The following is a 16,392-nucleotide window of genomic DNA, read 5'->3' on the forward strand; positions in this document are numbered from 1 at the left end:
CACACTGAGGAATAACAGGAAACGAGACATATACAATCATAGAGATTTCTATGGCATTAATTAATTAATACAATTAAGTGACAATATCAATTCATTTAATCTTTAATAATCATCCAAAGAGTTTACATGATTTTATTTTATCTTCATTCCATAAATTAATCAACAGAACTAAGGCTGCCCAAAGTTAGTTCTATATTTAATGTCTCCTTAAAAATACCCAACCTATGAAGGAGAGCAACAAGATTAAAACAAACAAACTTTTTAAACAAGAGAATAAAATTTTATTCATTTTCATTAATCAAAACACAGTGAGTATTCAAGCTATTTTGTAGACTAGCTGTTTAATTTTTCAAACCCGGTCAAATATTAATCGCATCGAGGATCTGATATTAATCAATACCATGCCCTAAGCATTTTGTATACATATCTACAGATTTTAGTTCCTCTAATGAGCCTTTTTGTATGGCAATCACAATCAGAGTGACAATTATCAAGTAATCAGTATTTCATCATCACAGACTTTAAAGCCTAAACAATCGTATGGGAACTCAAACCCAAAGACAAGGCAAACAAAGCCTCGTAATCAGTAGGAAATAATGACAGAATGATAAAGGACTAGAGGAATGGATAAGGAGATCCCTATAAATTAATTTATATGCACATCAGAAAAGAAACATGGCTTACACTTTTGGCTGGTTCCATGTGTTCCAGTAGGAATTGAGCACACTCGAGGAATGTGTTCAGGGCTCGCTCTCGCTCATGGTCTTGGGTGGACAACAGCCATGGAACAATGTGCTACAGATCAAGCAAGTTAGAGGAGACTTTAATAATGATACACAAATCACACAGTACTAGTACAGGTCATCCCTGTAAGAACACAAACATAGGATACCATGTTTAAATAAAAGTGAAAAGACCAGAAATCGACAGATACCAATCGATGAATTGAGTAAATGGTTACTCAATTACTTGCCTAAACTGAAGGTCCATGCAAGTATCAAATAACCAAATCATTATTTTGGTTTTTGGGGAAAAATAAAACCATGTAAATTTTTACTCAATAATGATAACTCAATAAAGTTAAATCAGTATTTGAGTTTGGGAGAGAAAATAAAACCATGAAAATATTCTCTCATTTTTGTTGTTATTTAATTAAATCTGTTAAACACACCATAGTTCTGTTATTTCGATTACCAACACCACAGTTTTGCATTAATTATCACTCTGGTCACACAGTGACATGAACAGCAAACTCCTTTGTTAATGGACCATCCCATGGTATGATTGGAATTCTAACATAGCTAGTTCATTCTACAGCATCTGCTCTGGCTCAATCTCTTACTTCAGTTAAGTACCTTAATTTAGTTATTTCAAATAGCTTGATTCACTGAAATAATATTAACCGGATCTGATTGTTAGGTGGATAACCCTATATTTAACCTGGATCCATTTCAAACAGAAAATCCACATATGCAGTACAATAACATTGTAAGCATTCACCTTAAATATGGAGTCCAAACCATCCGTTGTGAGGTCCTTTTTGAGGAGTTCCTTCAACAGGTCATGTAGCGCCTCCACTGAGGATTCCAGCAGCACCTCAACCTCAACCTCCATCTCCTCCTTCCCCTTCTTGGCCACTCCCCCGCCATCTCTAGGTAGAGGATACACACATTCTGTGGCTGTCTTGATGAGGTCAAACTCTTCTGCCTCCGACAGCTTGGGATCTAGTTTTCTATCACAGAGTCAAAGTCTTTTTTCCTCAGATGAAATACTAAGTACTATGCATTTTTTGAGTACCATATGTGAACGATATTCAGGTAGAAATTAAGGGAGAGGAACGAGTACTATAGAAAAATCTCGCTTTAAACACATTCTGGAGCAATTCCTTCCTTATCTTGCTCAGTATTTCAAGTACTCACTAATATGGGATTCAAAGAAATACGTGCACATAGAAGCCTAACTTGAAATACTGTGGAATCATTAGAATTCAAGGTGGCTCAATTTTTGTGGTATTCAATGGAAGTCCTCTCCCACGTATTTAAATCCTCCACGAAAACAATTTTAGAAACAGTTATCTTTGTTACTGAAACAGTAACCGACATATCCACGAAAGTACATCCCCGCAAATGAACAAAAAAGTCACAATCCACAAAAATTGGCCCCCACGAATTTAAATGATTCCACAGTAATCCATGAGAATACCCATCAGTTTAAAAGGTTGGTTACTTTCAGCTTTTAGTATTCTCATTATACCATGCATGCCTACAGTACCAGTATTTAATGTTTGAACAACATAAGGATACACTAATGTGGCACAAGCATTCATTGCCAGGGCTCGTGTCTCTGTGGTCAGTGAGGTCAGGCTCTCGGCCTTCATATAACTCTGAAAAGTTCACATAAAACAACACATAAACTAATCCTTGCTTTCTTTATTGTTGAAAAACATTACACTTAATTCAACCTACACTTTATTAACATTATTCCTTTCGTAAACATATCATTTGAAAAAAAAACCTGATATTTTCACTGAAAATTTGAAAAGATTGCACGGTTGTGGGAATTGGGATGTTGAAGTGAAAGAATCTGACATTGTTGTGAAATTAAATGACCAAGAAGAAAAGCCCTCAACTATATATCTGTATGTAAGAATGACCTATACCGGTAGATCTTTATTTTAGTAGAGCAAGACAAAGCAATGTGTGGACATGTTTTCTAGCAATTTAAGTAGACAATGCATGGGGGCTTTGTGAACTTAATAAGGGAATAAGTTGATGAGTGCTTGAGGATGGGGAGACTTGCTATCCCTCCATATAATTGTTGAGGGAATTAGTGAGTGCTTGAGAAACGGGGAGGCTTGCTTTACCTCCATGTGGTTGTTGAGGAAATGATCAATCAGTGAGTGCTTGAGGAGGGGGAGGCTTGCTATACCTTCACATGATTGTTGAGGGAATTAGTGAGTGCTTGAGAAGGGGGGGAGGGGCTTGCTATCCCTTCAAATGATTGTTGAGGGAATTAGTGAGTGCTTGAGGAGGGGAAAGGCTTGCTATTCCTCCATATGATTGTCGAGGGAATTGGTGAGTGCTTGAGGAGTGGGGTAGAGAGGCTCCCTATACCTCCATATGATTGTTGAGGGAATTGGTGAGTGCTTGAGGAGTGGGGTAGAGAGGCTCCCAATACCTCCATATGATTGTTGAGGGAATTAGTGAGTGCTTGAGGAGTGGGGTAGAGAGGCTCCCTATACCTCCATATGATTGTTGAGGGAATTAGTGAGTGCTTGAGGAGTGGGGTAGAGAGGCTCCCTATACCTCCATATGATTTATCAGCTCTCCCCGGGTACTGAAGCTGTACTGGGCTTTTAGATGGTCCGGATGAAGGGCCTTCCCAATGAGGTCAAGTGTCCTGATTAAGTTTGTTTTGACACTTGTATCCTATTAAAACAGAAAATAAATCATGACTTGTGTGTAAGGATTGTTACCTTCAGACAAACCAGAAACTCGTGCCTCCGAGAGAAGACAAAGTTCAGGTTTTTGACTCGCTCCGGGTGGAAAGCTTTGCCCATCAGGTCCATGCAGTGTATGACTGCTTTCCTCAGTTCAGTGCTTTGATGGGTCTGAAATCAGGTCAATGGAATACATAAACAATCTGTGCAAGCTAGTCTTCTTAATATGTTACAATATATCCATCTTAAGCTTTATTATAAATAAATATCTTAAAATCAATTCATGATTATCATGACAAGCTTAAATAAGATGTCTGTTTATAAAGCATAAAAACTGTCCTGTGTCAATAATGGCATTAAACTGTATAACATATAACTCTAATCAAATCAGTATTTTTTCTATATATATAATATATTCTTATGTAAAATCTCAACCCCATTATGGCCAAACCCTACCTCCTGGAATCATGATTTGAACAAACTTAAATCTACACTACCATAAGGCCCTGTCAAACCTGGGGTTATCACAGTGTTGAAAAATTTCTGGAATCGGTGCGAGATCAAAAATGGTATACAATAATAATACCATAAATTTCAACTCCCTATTGTGGCTTCTCCTCACCCCAGGGGATCATAATTTGAACAAACATGAATATACATCACCTGAGAATGCTTCCATACAAGATTGACCTAGCTTCCTTGGCAAAGGGTTTTTGAAAAGAAAAGTTTTCAAAAATACCTACAAGTTTTCAATAATTCTAAATTATCCCCCCGTGAAAGTAGGTGTGGCCCTCCATTTGAACAAACTTGAATCCCCTGCACCCAAGGATGCTTTGTGCAAAGTTTAATTAAACTTGGCTCTGGGTTTTGGAAAAGAAGATAAAAATGTGAAGTTTACAACAATGATAGACTGCAGACAAATTTTGAACAGAAAAGTTCACTTGAGCCTGTGGCTCAGACGTGCTAAAAATTTGTTTTGGCTGAAAATAAGAACATTTTAAGGTTAAATTGTGCTGTTTATTGATGCATAAAATAAATAAAAGAAAAAATTTAATTTAAAACATATATGTTTTGTTAATCTGTATTTCTAATATAGCATTGAATGATTTATTTTTGATGTCATCATGTCAATACATGTAACTGCCATCATGTAAACAAACAAACTGAGTAACATGCATTAGCACAGTATAATTTGTCTGCACAACTGACAGCGTTTTTGACACAATGATGTCAAAAATAAATCATTTAAATAAATGCTTATATTTACATCCCTTACTGATGAAATAAACTATTTTATAAATAAATCGTTATAAATTGCAGATCACAGAGGGAGTAAATTAGTAACAGCAAGAATATTTTCTTAAACTGGTTTAAACTGCATGGTTATCACATAGAATGTGAAAATGAGCCTTGAAAATATAATTCATGAAAAATGGAAGAAAAAGTGAGTACCGGTAAGCTCCACATAACTTGACAATGATACACATGAAGTTGGGTGTAAAATGCTGAAAAAACCACTGTTGCTATGTATAATAGTGGATGATTACATAACGGAGAATACACTGGCGAGAACTTTTTTGATGCAAGGAACAATGGAAAACTATTCCAATACATGGGAATTTAATATAGAATCACATTTTTTTGATAGAATAAGATGTATTACACACAATATCAGCAGTCAATCTATATCACACTCCCCCAGTATCCAGAATCATGGCCTGAAATATTAGGGTGTAAATTTGTTCCTTTGTTTAATACACAACCCCCACTTTTAATTAAAATTTCGGCTGACAAAAAGCATGTCCCATTAGTGCTGAAACAAATGTTTGAATATTCGCGAATGAATAGTCAATTTCTAATATTCAAATGGATATTTAGTATTGGAATATTCGGTCACATGTTTATCGCCCATTTGCAGCACTGTAAACTATACAGCATTGTATTACGATTGAAAAGAGAAGCTGGGTTTTGGACCATTTTACTCTAAACGAAATTAAAGACAATGTCATTTTCAAGCTGTGTCCAATTGGTACAAGTATCATTATATAGAAGGGTGAACCCTAATCAATAATCTAAAAGGCAAACACGCATGGGCCTCATGATATTTGTTATTTTATCATAAGTTCAAAATTATGATCTAGGACTGCCATACTTGTTTACATTGAATGTAAAAGCAGGGCTTACATTGGATGGAGACAAACATTCCGGATATTAATATGAATAATGTATTAATAGCAGAAATATTTAAATAATTTGTTAAATATGTTCGAGCAAATGCATGTGAGTTACAGAGTGATAATATTGAAGGTACATCAAATGGTTTTTTCAATGATACAAGTTCGATGAAAAAATTTCAACGAGACGTTTCTGGAATCATGGTCATTATTGGTTTTATCAAATACTATCATACTTGCCAACCTCCAACATGTGAAAATCTGGTCATGACCAGATTTGGAAAGTAAAAAATCTGGTCATAGCGCGTAACGACATTCACGACATATTTACCATGCATTTCATAGGTATATACAATAGAAATATGTGTTAAAACTTATGTGTAATGCTTTATTGCAAAGAAGCATTTTAACTAACAGTTGCTGATTTTGAATTTTGCAAAGTGATCTGACACAGAAAATGGTAGGTTGTGTTCAGCTAAAAAAATGCAAAAAGAGTTTCTGTTACATTAACCTTGCTTTTGAACTCTGTAAATGATGGCATGAAAGTTGTAAGTGACTTGGAAGAGTTAATATGTGTATTAAAAAACATCCTAAACATGCATGACTTAGCGTTTTTGAATGTTTAGTCAGATCATTTTGGGCACAAAATCCAATATTCAAATGTGCGTTATATAGAACACAAAAGCCTCGTTTTGAACTCGATTACTTTGTTTTACTTATGGGAATTCATTTTCCCAGATATGTTGATAGGTACAAAAATATCGTTTTCTTTTTGTTGGTTTTGATTCCGCTGGCCCCGATGAAGACCTTTTCTTATTGGAAGCCATCACACTTAATGACTTAAACCTTCGCTTAGTCAAAACAACTCATGATAATAATTACACATAATGTGTCTGTTATAGCCATCGGCATTGTTTACGTGTTACGTAAATCCAAGCTCAGCTTGGGTTCATAACTGGAAGTCAAACGCGCAACGTAATTTACGAACCAAATCCGGAAATCGGGAGATTTTCGGGTTGTTCGACAAAACTCGGGTGAAAAGAATGACCCGCCGGGTCATAAAAAATAATCGGGTGAAGGGTTGAAAAATTGGGTGTGACTCGACGAAATCGGGTCAGTTGGCAAGTATTAATATACTATAATCAAACATGGCGGGGAGCATTGGATTGATTACATACTGGTCTCGGGAGTCAGGACTGCAGTATTATATATAAGAAATTAATCTTTCAATTGTAGTTAATAGAGATTTTTTTTTTTTTTTTTTTGGATATCATATGCATAAAAATTAAAATTTTCCCCTAATTCAATGGATACTTATATGTTTTTTAAGTCAAGCTAAAGTGTTTATGCAGTCTACACATGCAATTACATAGTCAAATAAGCTGTCGAACATAAATCCTACTTTGTAGAAGAAGTCTACGAATATTCTAATATGAATAGAATAGCAGTCACAAACATTCGAATATTGATTTATGGTACCGGTACATGTATTTGTTTCAGCTCTATGTACATGTACTATACTTGAGACCTAACAGTACTGTAAAAGTATTACATTTGGCGCGTATGATATTTAGCGAAAAATAGTTTTTTGAACAAGTTGGCGAGGATTTGAATTAGCGCATTCCTAAATGTGACTATTCTTAAACATATATACATGACATTTAGCGATGTACTTGATTTAGCGGACGCTGCATTCCGCCAAAAGCGCTAAATAGAATACACAGCCAAATGTAATACGTTTACCGTAATTGATGTTTCCCAAACATCTAAACATGTGTCTTTAAAGTAGCCTGCTTAATGTTCATTAGGTAAAGTAATTGTTTATACATGAGCTAAGAAAATCCATAGAAATTTATCTCAAAGGTGTAAACATCAGTGCTATTTCTACCAATAAACCCTACAATTTAAAAACCCCTCAGACATCTGTCCCATGCAAAGTTCTAAATGTCAAGATATCATCTACAATTTTACCAGCAACAATATTCCTTGTGTGGTACAACTGACCTTGACATTGACAAAATGTGGGGTAATGCTGCGGAGGATGGTGGCCTCCATTCTGGAAACAATGAGGCTGACCGGTGAGAACAGGGCCACGTATCCATAGCATAGCATCAGGGTCGCCTTGATACGCTCAACGTCAACTTCTGACTTGTCCTTTAGAGGGGAATCAAAATTATAATAAAATTAAAATAACAATATCTAGTAAAATTCAAATAATACAATCCTAATACTCAAAAAACATACCAATAATCATGATTTATTTGCTTTAGTTTTGAAATCATTCAATCAAATGTGTTACCTTACAAACTGCTCATGAATTTTTACAAACAATACATAAACATGAGAATTATAATGAAGCGAAAGAATTCACATAATTATGTAGAAACAGAAATGTGTTGATTCATGCTCTTAAATGGTTTTGTAAAGATTTTATTGTTTTTGTTTAAAAATAACTATAAAAAAATTGTAAAGTAAAATAAAAAAAATATTTGTCAAAGATTCCATTTTGTTAATAGATTTATCAACAAAACACACAATTTGACCCCCAATGAATAGTTTTTTTTAAACACTGATGTGGTATCTGAAAAACAACAAATTACTTTTCACTCACTGGCATCTGCCATTGAAGTTGTAATAAAAAATCATTGCAAAATCTGGAAATCAAACAAGCTCATTATCTTTTATCATTCATTTTACACTATTGGTACAAAAACTGTATTACCTTCATGAACTTGAAGATGCCCCCTGATTTCTGAGCCATGTCATTTTTAGCCACAGAGTCCAGTTTCCCAAGAACAGAATCCAGATGGGAGGCAGCACAGAAGCCCATAGCAATGGCCACACCCTGAGGTCAAAAGGTCAATGAGAGAGGTCAAAAGGTCATGTTGATTACATGAATTAACATCAAAGCCACTAGTTGACTTATTCATTCATAAATATGAAGCTTTCAATTGCATTACATGCAATTTCAAAGTAATGTTTACCAACTTAAACAAAACATCTTTATATAGCATAACACCAATGTCAAATGGTTACTGTAACACAGAGTATTAGTGTCCAAGGCTTCATTACATGTATAAATTATGTATTAATTTTTATTCATATGCAGTTCTTTTAACTGAAAATATTATTGACAAAGGAATCAGGTTTTAAATTTTTTGACAGTTATTGTGAATGTATACCTCTCGCTCAACTTGGTCTGTGTGTTTAACCGTGCTGAATATCAAGTCTAAGTGCTTGTTGATAAAGTCTTTCTTTGTTGATTTCCTCATTATTATCCCAATACATTTGTACAGGAAGTTCTAAAACATTTTAATTAATAAAGGAATGCTATATTAGGTTTTGATTTAAAGTCTCTTTGCTATGGACTACAATGTATCGTAGATAATTTTGTTTAAAACTTCTGACATAGATAAAAACTTATTATAACATGTATTAATTTTTGCCTCTCATGAACTTTATATTCTTACAAAGAACAGTATTGTAAATACTTGGTAAACAATGAACCGTATTTTGAAATACTGATATAATGTATCTATATCAGTTTTAACAGTATTATGTGTACCTTCTCTTCAGGATAGGAGTGATAAAGAGGAATCTGACTCCCAAAAGTTTCTCCCAAATCAGCAATCCAGTCCTCACTCTCCACCACATCCAAACTTTTGGACAGCAACTGTAACACAACAAAACATCATGATGTTGTAACACGTAAAACAATATAAACCTACACAAGCTGTTTAACTTTGGCCCTACCAGGTAAATGTATCCTCACTGATTCTGTGTGCATTTCAATAACAGTTTTTAAAAATATTTGATGCAGAAATGTTCATTTAAAGGATGCAGTAAAACATGGTTATAGTGAACACGCTTATAATGAATTGACGCTTACAGCGAAGTGATTCTCAATCCCCGTGACTTTATTACATGTTCTAAATTTGACGGATATAACGAATTACGCTTATAATGAAGTAAAATTGCTGTCCTTGGGCATTCGTTATGAGCATGTTTTACTGTATATGTTTCAAATGCCAAACCACTTAAATGGTTTGAGCCCAACTGTACAAATGGGAGAGAATTGAAACAAGTTTTTCACAAATCAGATCACATGGACAGACTGAGGGATCGCTATTTCAGGGGAGTTAGTAGATAATTGGTATTTCAAGGGAGTTGGCAGAAATCGATGCAGAGATTTCAAATTGACAGCTTGAATATACCCCATGCAAGAATCCAAGAATGTGTAGAACTGCTTCGTGATAAGGTTTTTAATAAGTTTGTTAGCTGTATACATAAGGCACTACCTTCAGTGTGAGATCTTCCCAATTCTTTTGAGACCAACTGTCTTCTTTGCTGGCATCTACGATACACAGTTATGAGTTATTAGGCAATGTCAAAGGTTTAAAAACAATTAAAGATAATGTCATAGAGGTTCATATGTTTCCTCCCTCAATAGGTCCCTAAAATGAACTTATATTTAAAAAGAACTATATATGATATTAGTCAAATTTGGCCCCCATAATTCGCTATTTTTAAAGTGATTCAGGTACACTAATTTGATGTGTTGTTTTACACAAGAGTTGACATAAAATATGTTTTTCATCTATTTATTTGATTTATATGCACTCACTGGAAGTATATATGACGTCAGAAGTGACGCTATTTTTATAATTCAATCAAAATCAGTCAAAAATTGACATTTTTCTTATCTTTTTTCGAATTGGACTTTGAACAAGAACGAAATTTTTATCACTTATAAGTACTGGAGAGATACATCTTTGGTGAAAATATTTTGTTTGTTCAAGCAGTCACTCAATGTTTCCTTAAAGAAAAACTGATTCAAAACAAGTCGTTTTATGCTAAAAATGCAAAAATGGCAGGAAAGGTAAATTTTATGATGTCATATTTTTAAATAGTGGGCACTAAAATCAAAATGAAAATTATGAAAAAAATTCAAATGTATATTTGTACAAATAAAACAAAGAATTACAGTGAAATGAGTATGTTCATTTGTGGGTGCCATTTTAGGCTCAAACCATTTATAGTCCTTTAACTCCTTTTTTATACTGAAGCCCTGAAGACACAATAAAGTTTTGTATTCCATATTCAACCCTTTCTGAATCATTTCTAACTAAAAATCTAACATACCTAACCATAATAAATTTATATTTCATAAATATTCATGATCAGATGACATCAGTGAAAGACCAAATTAATGATTATTTAAAACCTTCTGGTACATCCTTTAAAAATATCCTCTAGAAAATGTGGTATATGATTTTTAAAGTTTTTTCTGAGTTTTGAGACATACCCTCAAGATATTGTGTGAGCTTTGGTATAACTGTATCCCAGAGTTCCACCAAACTCTCATGGAAGTTTGGAGACATCCCCTTCATCAGCTGTAGAACATGGATGCCTCTGTCTCGGTTATTTTTTGGACGGCCAGCTAAGACCTTCATAAATCAATGCATGTATTCATCTGAGTATGATATTAACTTCATGTCTTTGTACAATTATGTCATTACTAGGAAATCAGAGCATGCAGGGGTATAAAATATCTTGCACTATTTGGGACATATATTATGATTATAACTCCTCATTAAACACAAAAATGTCATGACATCTCAAGAAACCTCAGACTGTAATAAGGAAAGATACAGAGAGGAATTACAGTTATTACATCTAGCACAGGTAACTTGACAATCAGAATTCCAATGAAATAATCCAAATATTTCAGCAGATCAGGAAGAAGAAATTTAAAAGTCAATGCCCATCTATAATACTGATACTGATAAACCCATTACACTTTCTATTATTATGATAGCATATGTCAATACAGCATCATAGTAATTCCCAAGGCTTCAAATTTCTTACTGTTATAGTATACTAGTATCCTGTACAGTTTAAAAATTTCCAACTCTTGTTTAAATACATACCATCAGTCTGGCTATCATTACATTTGGTTTGGGTGTATTAGCTGAAAGCAAAAAAAAAATTATAGGGCTACATAGAGTTTTTGCCAACAGCTAAATTTAACAGCAATATCAATGTATATTGTAAAAGATAGTCTTACCCAGGATCTCGTAGTCAAGTTCGTAATCTTCGGCCCTCTCCTCTCGTTTCTTGTTGGCGAGGTGCGAAAGGCACTTACAGACCACTCCTCCAGCCTCTGTGTACTGTTCTGGAATGATCATCTCGAACAGAAATGGCCAGAGGACCTACAAAATTCATAGAATGGGGTGGTATTTTAAATTAAGCTTCCATAAAGCCTAAGTACCAGTAATGTTGTACATGTATATACATAGATAATTTTGTCCCCAAAACAAATAATTCTTGTATATTCTATTCATTAAGTACACTACACATTTTACAGGGTTTAAAGTTTAAAATCTATCATTTAAAATAAGATCAGGAGTCATATGATATCAAAGAAGTACATTTGTAATATCTTTGTAGCCTAAAGAATCTGATAGATCTGAAATGATTTTTGAATATACAGATATGTGGGTGTTTCATAGAAAAAAAGTTTAATCATCAAATGATAGCCAAAATATGTTACATAAAGCAATTTTCACTTTTTCGCAAAAAAACATTTTCTATAATACAATCACACTGTTTACATCACAAAAAACACTGGGCTGCGTTTTACAAAAGAACTTACGACTTACGACCAAATTAATGAACGTTAATTAATCACAATCTACTCAATGTTTTATTCTCATGGTTGTAAAATATTATCATGGACATCAGAGTAGCTGTATAAATAAAGTTCTTAGTTTTGTTTCTTTATATATCATTTATAAGACTGAAAATATTTTTGACTTTGGATTCATACATGTATATGCTTCAAATTGAAATAACAACAGAAAACTGTATTTTGAAAACATATCTCAAGCTCCTTTATTCAAGCTAATTAAGGTAATACACATCACGTACCTCCCTCAGAACACCCACATAACACAAGTAACAAACAATAGGCTAAGCAGGTGGCTGAAAGAATTCTGATTAGTCCGTGCAATAGCTATATCCAAATTAACAAATGAGTGTCTTTGTTTGGAAGTAACACATGTTCTCTAAGCAATTGATTTCCCTGTACATGAAATTGAGTGGACATTTCAATTTTCTTCTGATTTTTTGCGTTACAATGAATTGGAAAGTCTAAATTTTGAAGTCCTTCTATAACAAAACTATAGGGAGAAAACATTTAGAGTGATAAATTTTTACAAAAGTAAAATATCAGCATTTACACCCATTAATCTATCAATAGGAGAATTTAAGTGAAAACATTGTCTTTTGGATAATGAAATGACAAACATGCATACCGGTATTTATTCCAAACACAAGCATTATCAGTACATCATTGTAGCTAAAGTTACTTACGTCAAGATGTAATTAATAAAAATGTTTAGATCATAAATGTGTTTGAACTCAAAATACGATTTTCTTTGTACTTAGAACCATTTTAACAAGAGCTTGGACTTTGGGTAGTTGTGTAAACATCAATTTGACGATGCCTGTCTATTTCATTGCTGGCCACTCAGCCATGGCTCTTTGAAATCAACAAGATCTTTCTGGCTTTTGAGCCAAGACTACGCAATCTGTGTGTATTTCGATTGAAACCGCATCATTTTAAACTTGTTTTGACACAAGAAATAGATAGCTATGCACCCAACCGAAAGTCCAATTTAAGGTCTTGTTAAAATGGTTTTATAGTGGCACCAATTGCGTATGTCGGCACATCGAACATAATGACCTAAATGAATTATTTGGATGTTTATGACCTAGAACTTTGAATGCTTGCATTACATCTTAGACTAATGATGACAGGTTTTTTTACTAGTTTCTTTGCCAGGTTATAAATATTAGGTTTATAGTTCTAATTTCAACTTCAAGGTATACTGAGGTCAGACACTCTACAAGGTCAATGGTACTATACTGAGGTCAGACATTCTATAAAGTCAATGCTACAGCAGCAGCCATGAAACAAATGGAAGCAGCTGTGGAAACTCTGCAGAAAGATCATCACATACCCTACATAAGATGAAGGGCAATTAACTAATTAATTAAGGACAATTAACCTTTAGTTATGTGCTTTTGTGATTGTGACATCTGTCCTTCATTGAAATTTAGATCAAGACACAAAACCTCATTTAAACAGAGAAACAACAAGAAAAAAAAAAGATAAACAGTTGAACATCTTTTAAAATTATCAATCATTCTCACAAACTTATCAAAAATCAAATGATAAGCTTTGCAACCATCTGCATGCTGTTCTAATTAATAGGGAGCCGAATGGCCTTCTAATAATTAAGTGTGTCAAACACATAGAATGTTAATGAAGCAGGCCGCTCTTATTTATTCTTCATCAGTGCATACATTAACACAGTGGAGAATCATCTTTAATTCATGTACACTGGCTGGTTGTTGACCTATGTAACCCATTTAACTTTGTAATACATAGAATTAATGACTGAAGATGTCATATTGCTCCACATGCTTCTATAAGACATATTATTTCATTGGAATAATTCATATCATTAATAAATCTATTCACTCCTCTGATGCCAGACAACAGGGGTAATTGCATTCCTGATTTTATTGTAAAAATTAGGTAAGAATAAATCATTAGTGAAATGTTGACCAAAACTGTAAGAGTGTATTTTGCGTTATTTAATTACAGTACAAAGGAAGTTTCTAATAGCGACGTCAAGAGGCCCATAAACAAAATATTTGGACCATTTAGTAAATATAGAACCTAGCTGTATAAAAAAAATCAATTGTTCATTTGATATTCTTATGTTTATCATGATTGAACAAACTTGAATCTACCCTACCTGAGGATGCTTCTACATAAGTTTCAGCTTTTCTGGTAAATCACTTTCTGAGAAGAAGATTTTTAATGATTTTTTTTAATATATACATAGGGAAAAATTTGACCTACAGTTGTGACCCCACCCTACCCCTGGGGATCATGATTTCTACCCTACTTTGAGGATGCTTCCAAAAAAGTTACAGCTTTTCTGGATTATCAGTTTTGGAGAAAAAGATGGTTTAAAATTTTTCTCTATATAATCCTATGTAAACATTTGCCCCACTTTGTGGCCCCACCCTACCCCTAGGGATCATGATTTGAACAAATTTGAATCGATCTACACTACCTTCAGCTTTTCTGGCCAATTGGTTTCTGAGAAGATTTTAAAGTTTTACTTTATATATTCCTATGTAGAAATTTGAACCCCCCCCCCCCAACTAATGATGATTCCACACAAGTTTCAGTTTTTCTGGCCAAATAGTTTCTGAGAAGATATTAAAGATTCACTCCAATGTAAAAGTTTGACCCCTCGTTGTGGCCCCACCCAACCCCTAGGAATCATAATAGTTTGAACAAACTTGAATCTACCATACCTAAAAATGCTTCCACACAAGTGTCAGCTTTTCTGGCCAATCGGTTAATGAGAAGATTTTTGATAAAATACCAACAAATTTTTAAATAATTTTTAATAATCTTCCTTTAAAAGGCCCTTTATTTTAACAAATTAGAATCCCCTCACCAAATGATGCTTTGTGCCAAGCTTGGTTGGAACTGGCCCTGCCCAGTAGTTCTTGAGAAGAAGTTGAAAATGTAAAAAGTTTACAGACAGACAGACGGGGAGCGAGACACGAGGCCTGCAGTTCAATCTAATGATCCGTGCCTACCAACAAAACACTATCTAGCACATCATGAATAAGTTTTCTTCAAGATTTTTTTAAATTAAGGGCTTTTAATTAAAAGACTCAAGGAATTAGCTGCGTTCACTTTGACATCATTGATCTACTTACTGGTTCCATGTCTTCTACTGTTGTAGCAAGGAGCTGTAGAACGTTATCACACATCAGTCGCAGTGCCTGGTTACTCACATACTCTGGGTCAGTCGAACGCTTGCCCTGCTTTATTAATTCAAGTTTTTTATTAATAACAATAACCCTAATTCAAATCTAAACTTTTATTGTACTGCTATAAATTTTGCGACAGCTGCAATTTTTCATAACATCCTATTGAAGAAGTTTTAGTTAAAAGAATGTATGACTAATGAAAAACAGTTGATGAAGTACAGATTTTTAAATAAGATATTTGAAATTTAGCTGCAGGTCTGCATGTATCTCCCAGTCTAAAAAGTAAGGACAACCTTGAAGCTACAGTTACCGGTATATCAAAAAGTTGCAATTTACAGCACACAAAAACTTGCACTAGTTTTGGACTGATTAATCTTATTTCCGAATAGCTCTATTTTTTTCAACAGAATTTTTGTGAAAATAAGGTTAATAAGTCAAAAACTATCACAATTTTGTGTGCCTCCTAAAGTGCAACTTTTTGAAAGGTAGTAAACTGTTGCTCCCAGTTCACCCATCTGAATTTTTTCAGACCAGGTGCTACAGACCTGCAGCTATTTAAAATTAAGATCTGTAAAATAATGAAAATGCTTTTAAAAAAAGGTTTTGTCTAGAGAAGAAGATTCGTAAATTGTTTGAAGTGAGAACTCCAGGGTCAGGTGAGGTAAAAAGTGAACTCACGGGTGGGTCGTTGGGCAGGGAACACTGCTTGACGATGAACTCGATCATCTGATGACCCCCCTCCAACTCCAGGTAACCATGGTGAGCCATGGCGATAATCACCTGGGCAAAAATCTTCTTCAGCTGTAAAACAAAATAAAATGAAAGGTGTTTGAGAAACATAATGTCTCAAAGGAAACACAATGGACGTCTGACCTCCATAAAAGACAATTGTCCTAACCTCAACCTAAGATC

General features: G+C 34.2%; 1 protein-coding gene across 6 annotated transcripts in view; it reads right to left on the bottom strand.

Annotated features, from left to right (window-relative positions):
• The window catches only part of LOC128186740 (maestro heat-like repeat-containing protein family member 1), a 72,185-nt gene that overhangs the window by 29,204 nt on the left and 26,589 nt on the right, over positions 1-16,392 (bottom strand). For 3 of the 6 annotated variants that reach the window (XM_052856615.1, XM_052856614.1, XM_052856613.1), the window contains exons 12-25: positions 16,159-16,281; positions 15,427-15,534; positions 11,681-11,825; positions 11,544-11,584; positions 10,919-11,060; positions 9,912-9,967; positions 9,179-9,286; positions 8,796-8,915; positions 8,336-8,458; positions 7,618-7,767; positions 3,476-3,610; positions 2,304-2,383; positions 1,501-1,732; positions 685-795 (exon numbers count right to left, since the gene is read on the bottom strand). In XM_052856615.1, coding sequence (XP_052712575.1) covers positions 685-795; positions 1,501-1,732; positions 2,304-2,383; positions 3,476-3,610; positions 7,618-7,767; positions 8,336-8,458; positions 8,796-8,915; positions 9,179-9,286; positions 9,912-9,967; positions 10,919-11,060; positions 11,544-11,584; positions 11,681-11,825; positions 15,427-15,534; positions 16,159-16,281 — 1,674 coding nt within the window. Of the gene's footprint in view, positions 1-684; positions 796-1,500; positions 1,733-2,303; positions 2,384-3,305; positions 3,429-3,475; positions 3,611-7,617; positions 7,768-8,335; positions 8,459-8,795; positions 8,916-9,178; positions 9,287-9,911; positions 9,968-10,918; positions 11,061-11,543; positions 11,585-11,680; positions 11,826-15,426; positions 15,535-16,158; positions 16,282-16,392 lie in introns of all 6 variants that reach the window. The other 3 variants (XM_052856616.1, XM_052856618.1, XM_052856617.1) reach the window with 3 other exon arrangements.

The sequence above is a fragment of the Crassostrea angulata genome, chromosome 6 (genome assembly GCF_025612915.1).
Source record: "Crassostrea angulata isolate pt1a10 chromosome 6, ASM2561291v2, whole genome shotgun sequence".
Taxonomy (NCBI): Eukaryota; Metazoa; Mollusca; class Bivalvia; order Ostreida; family Ostreidae; genus Magallana; species Magallana angulata.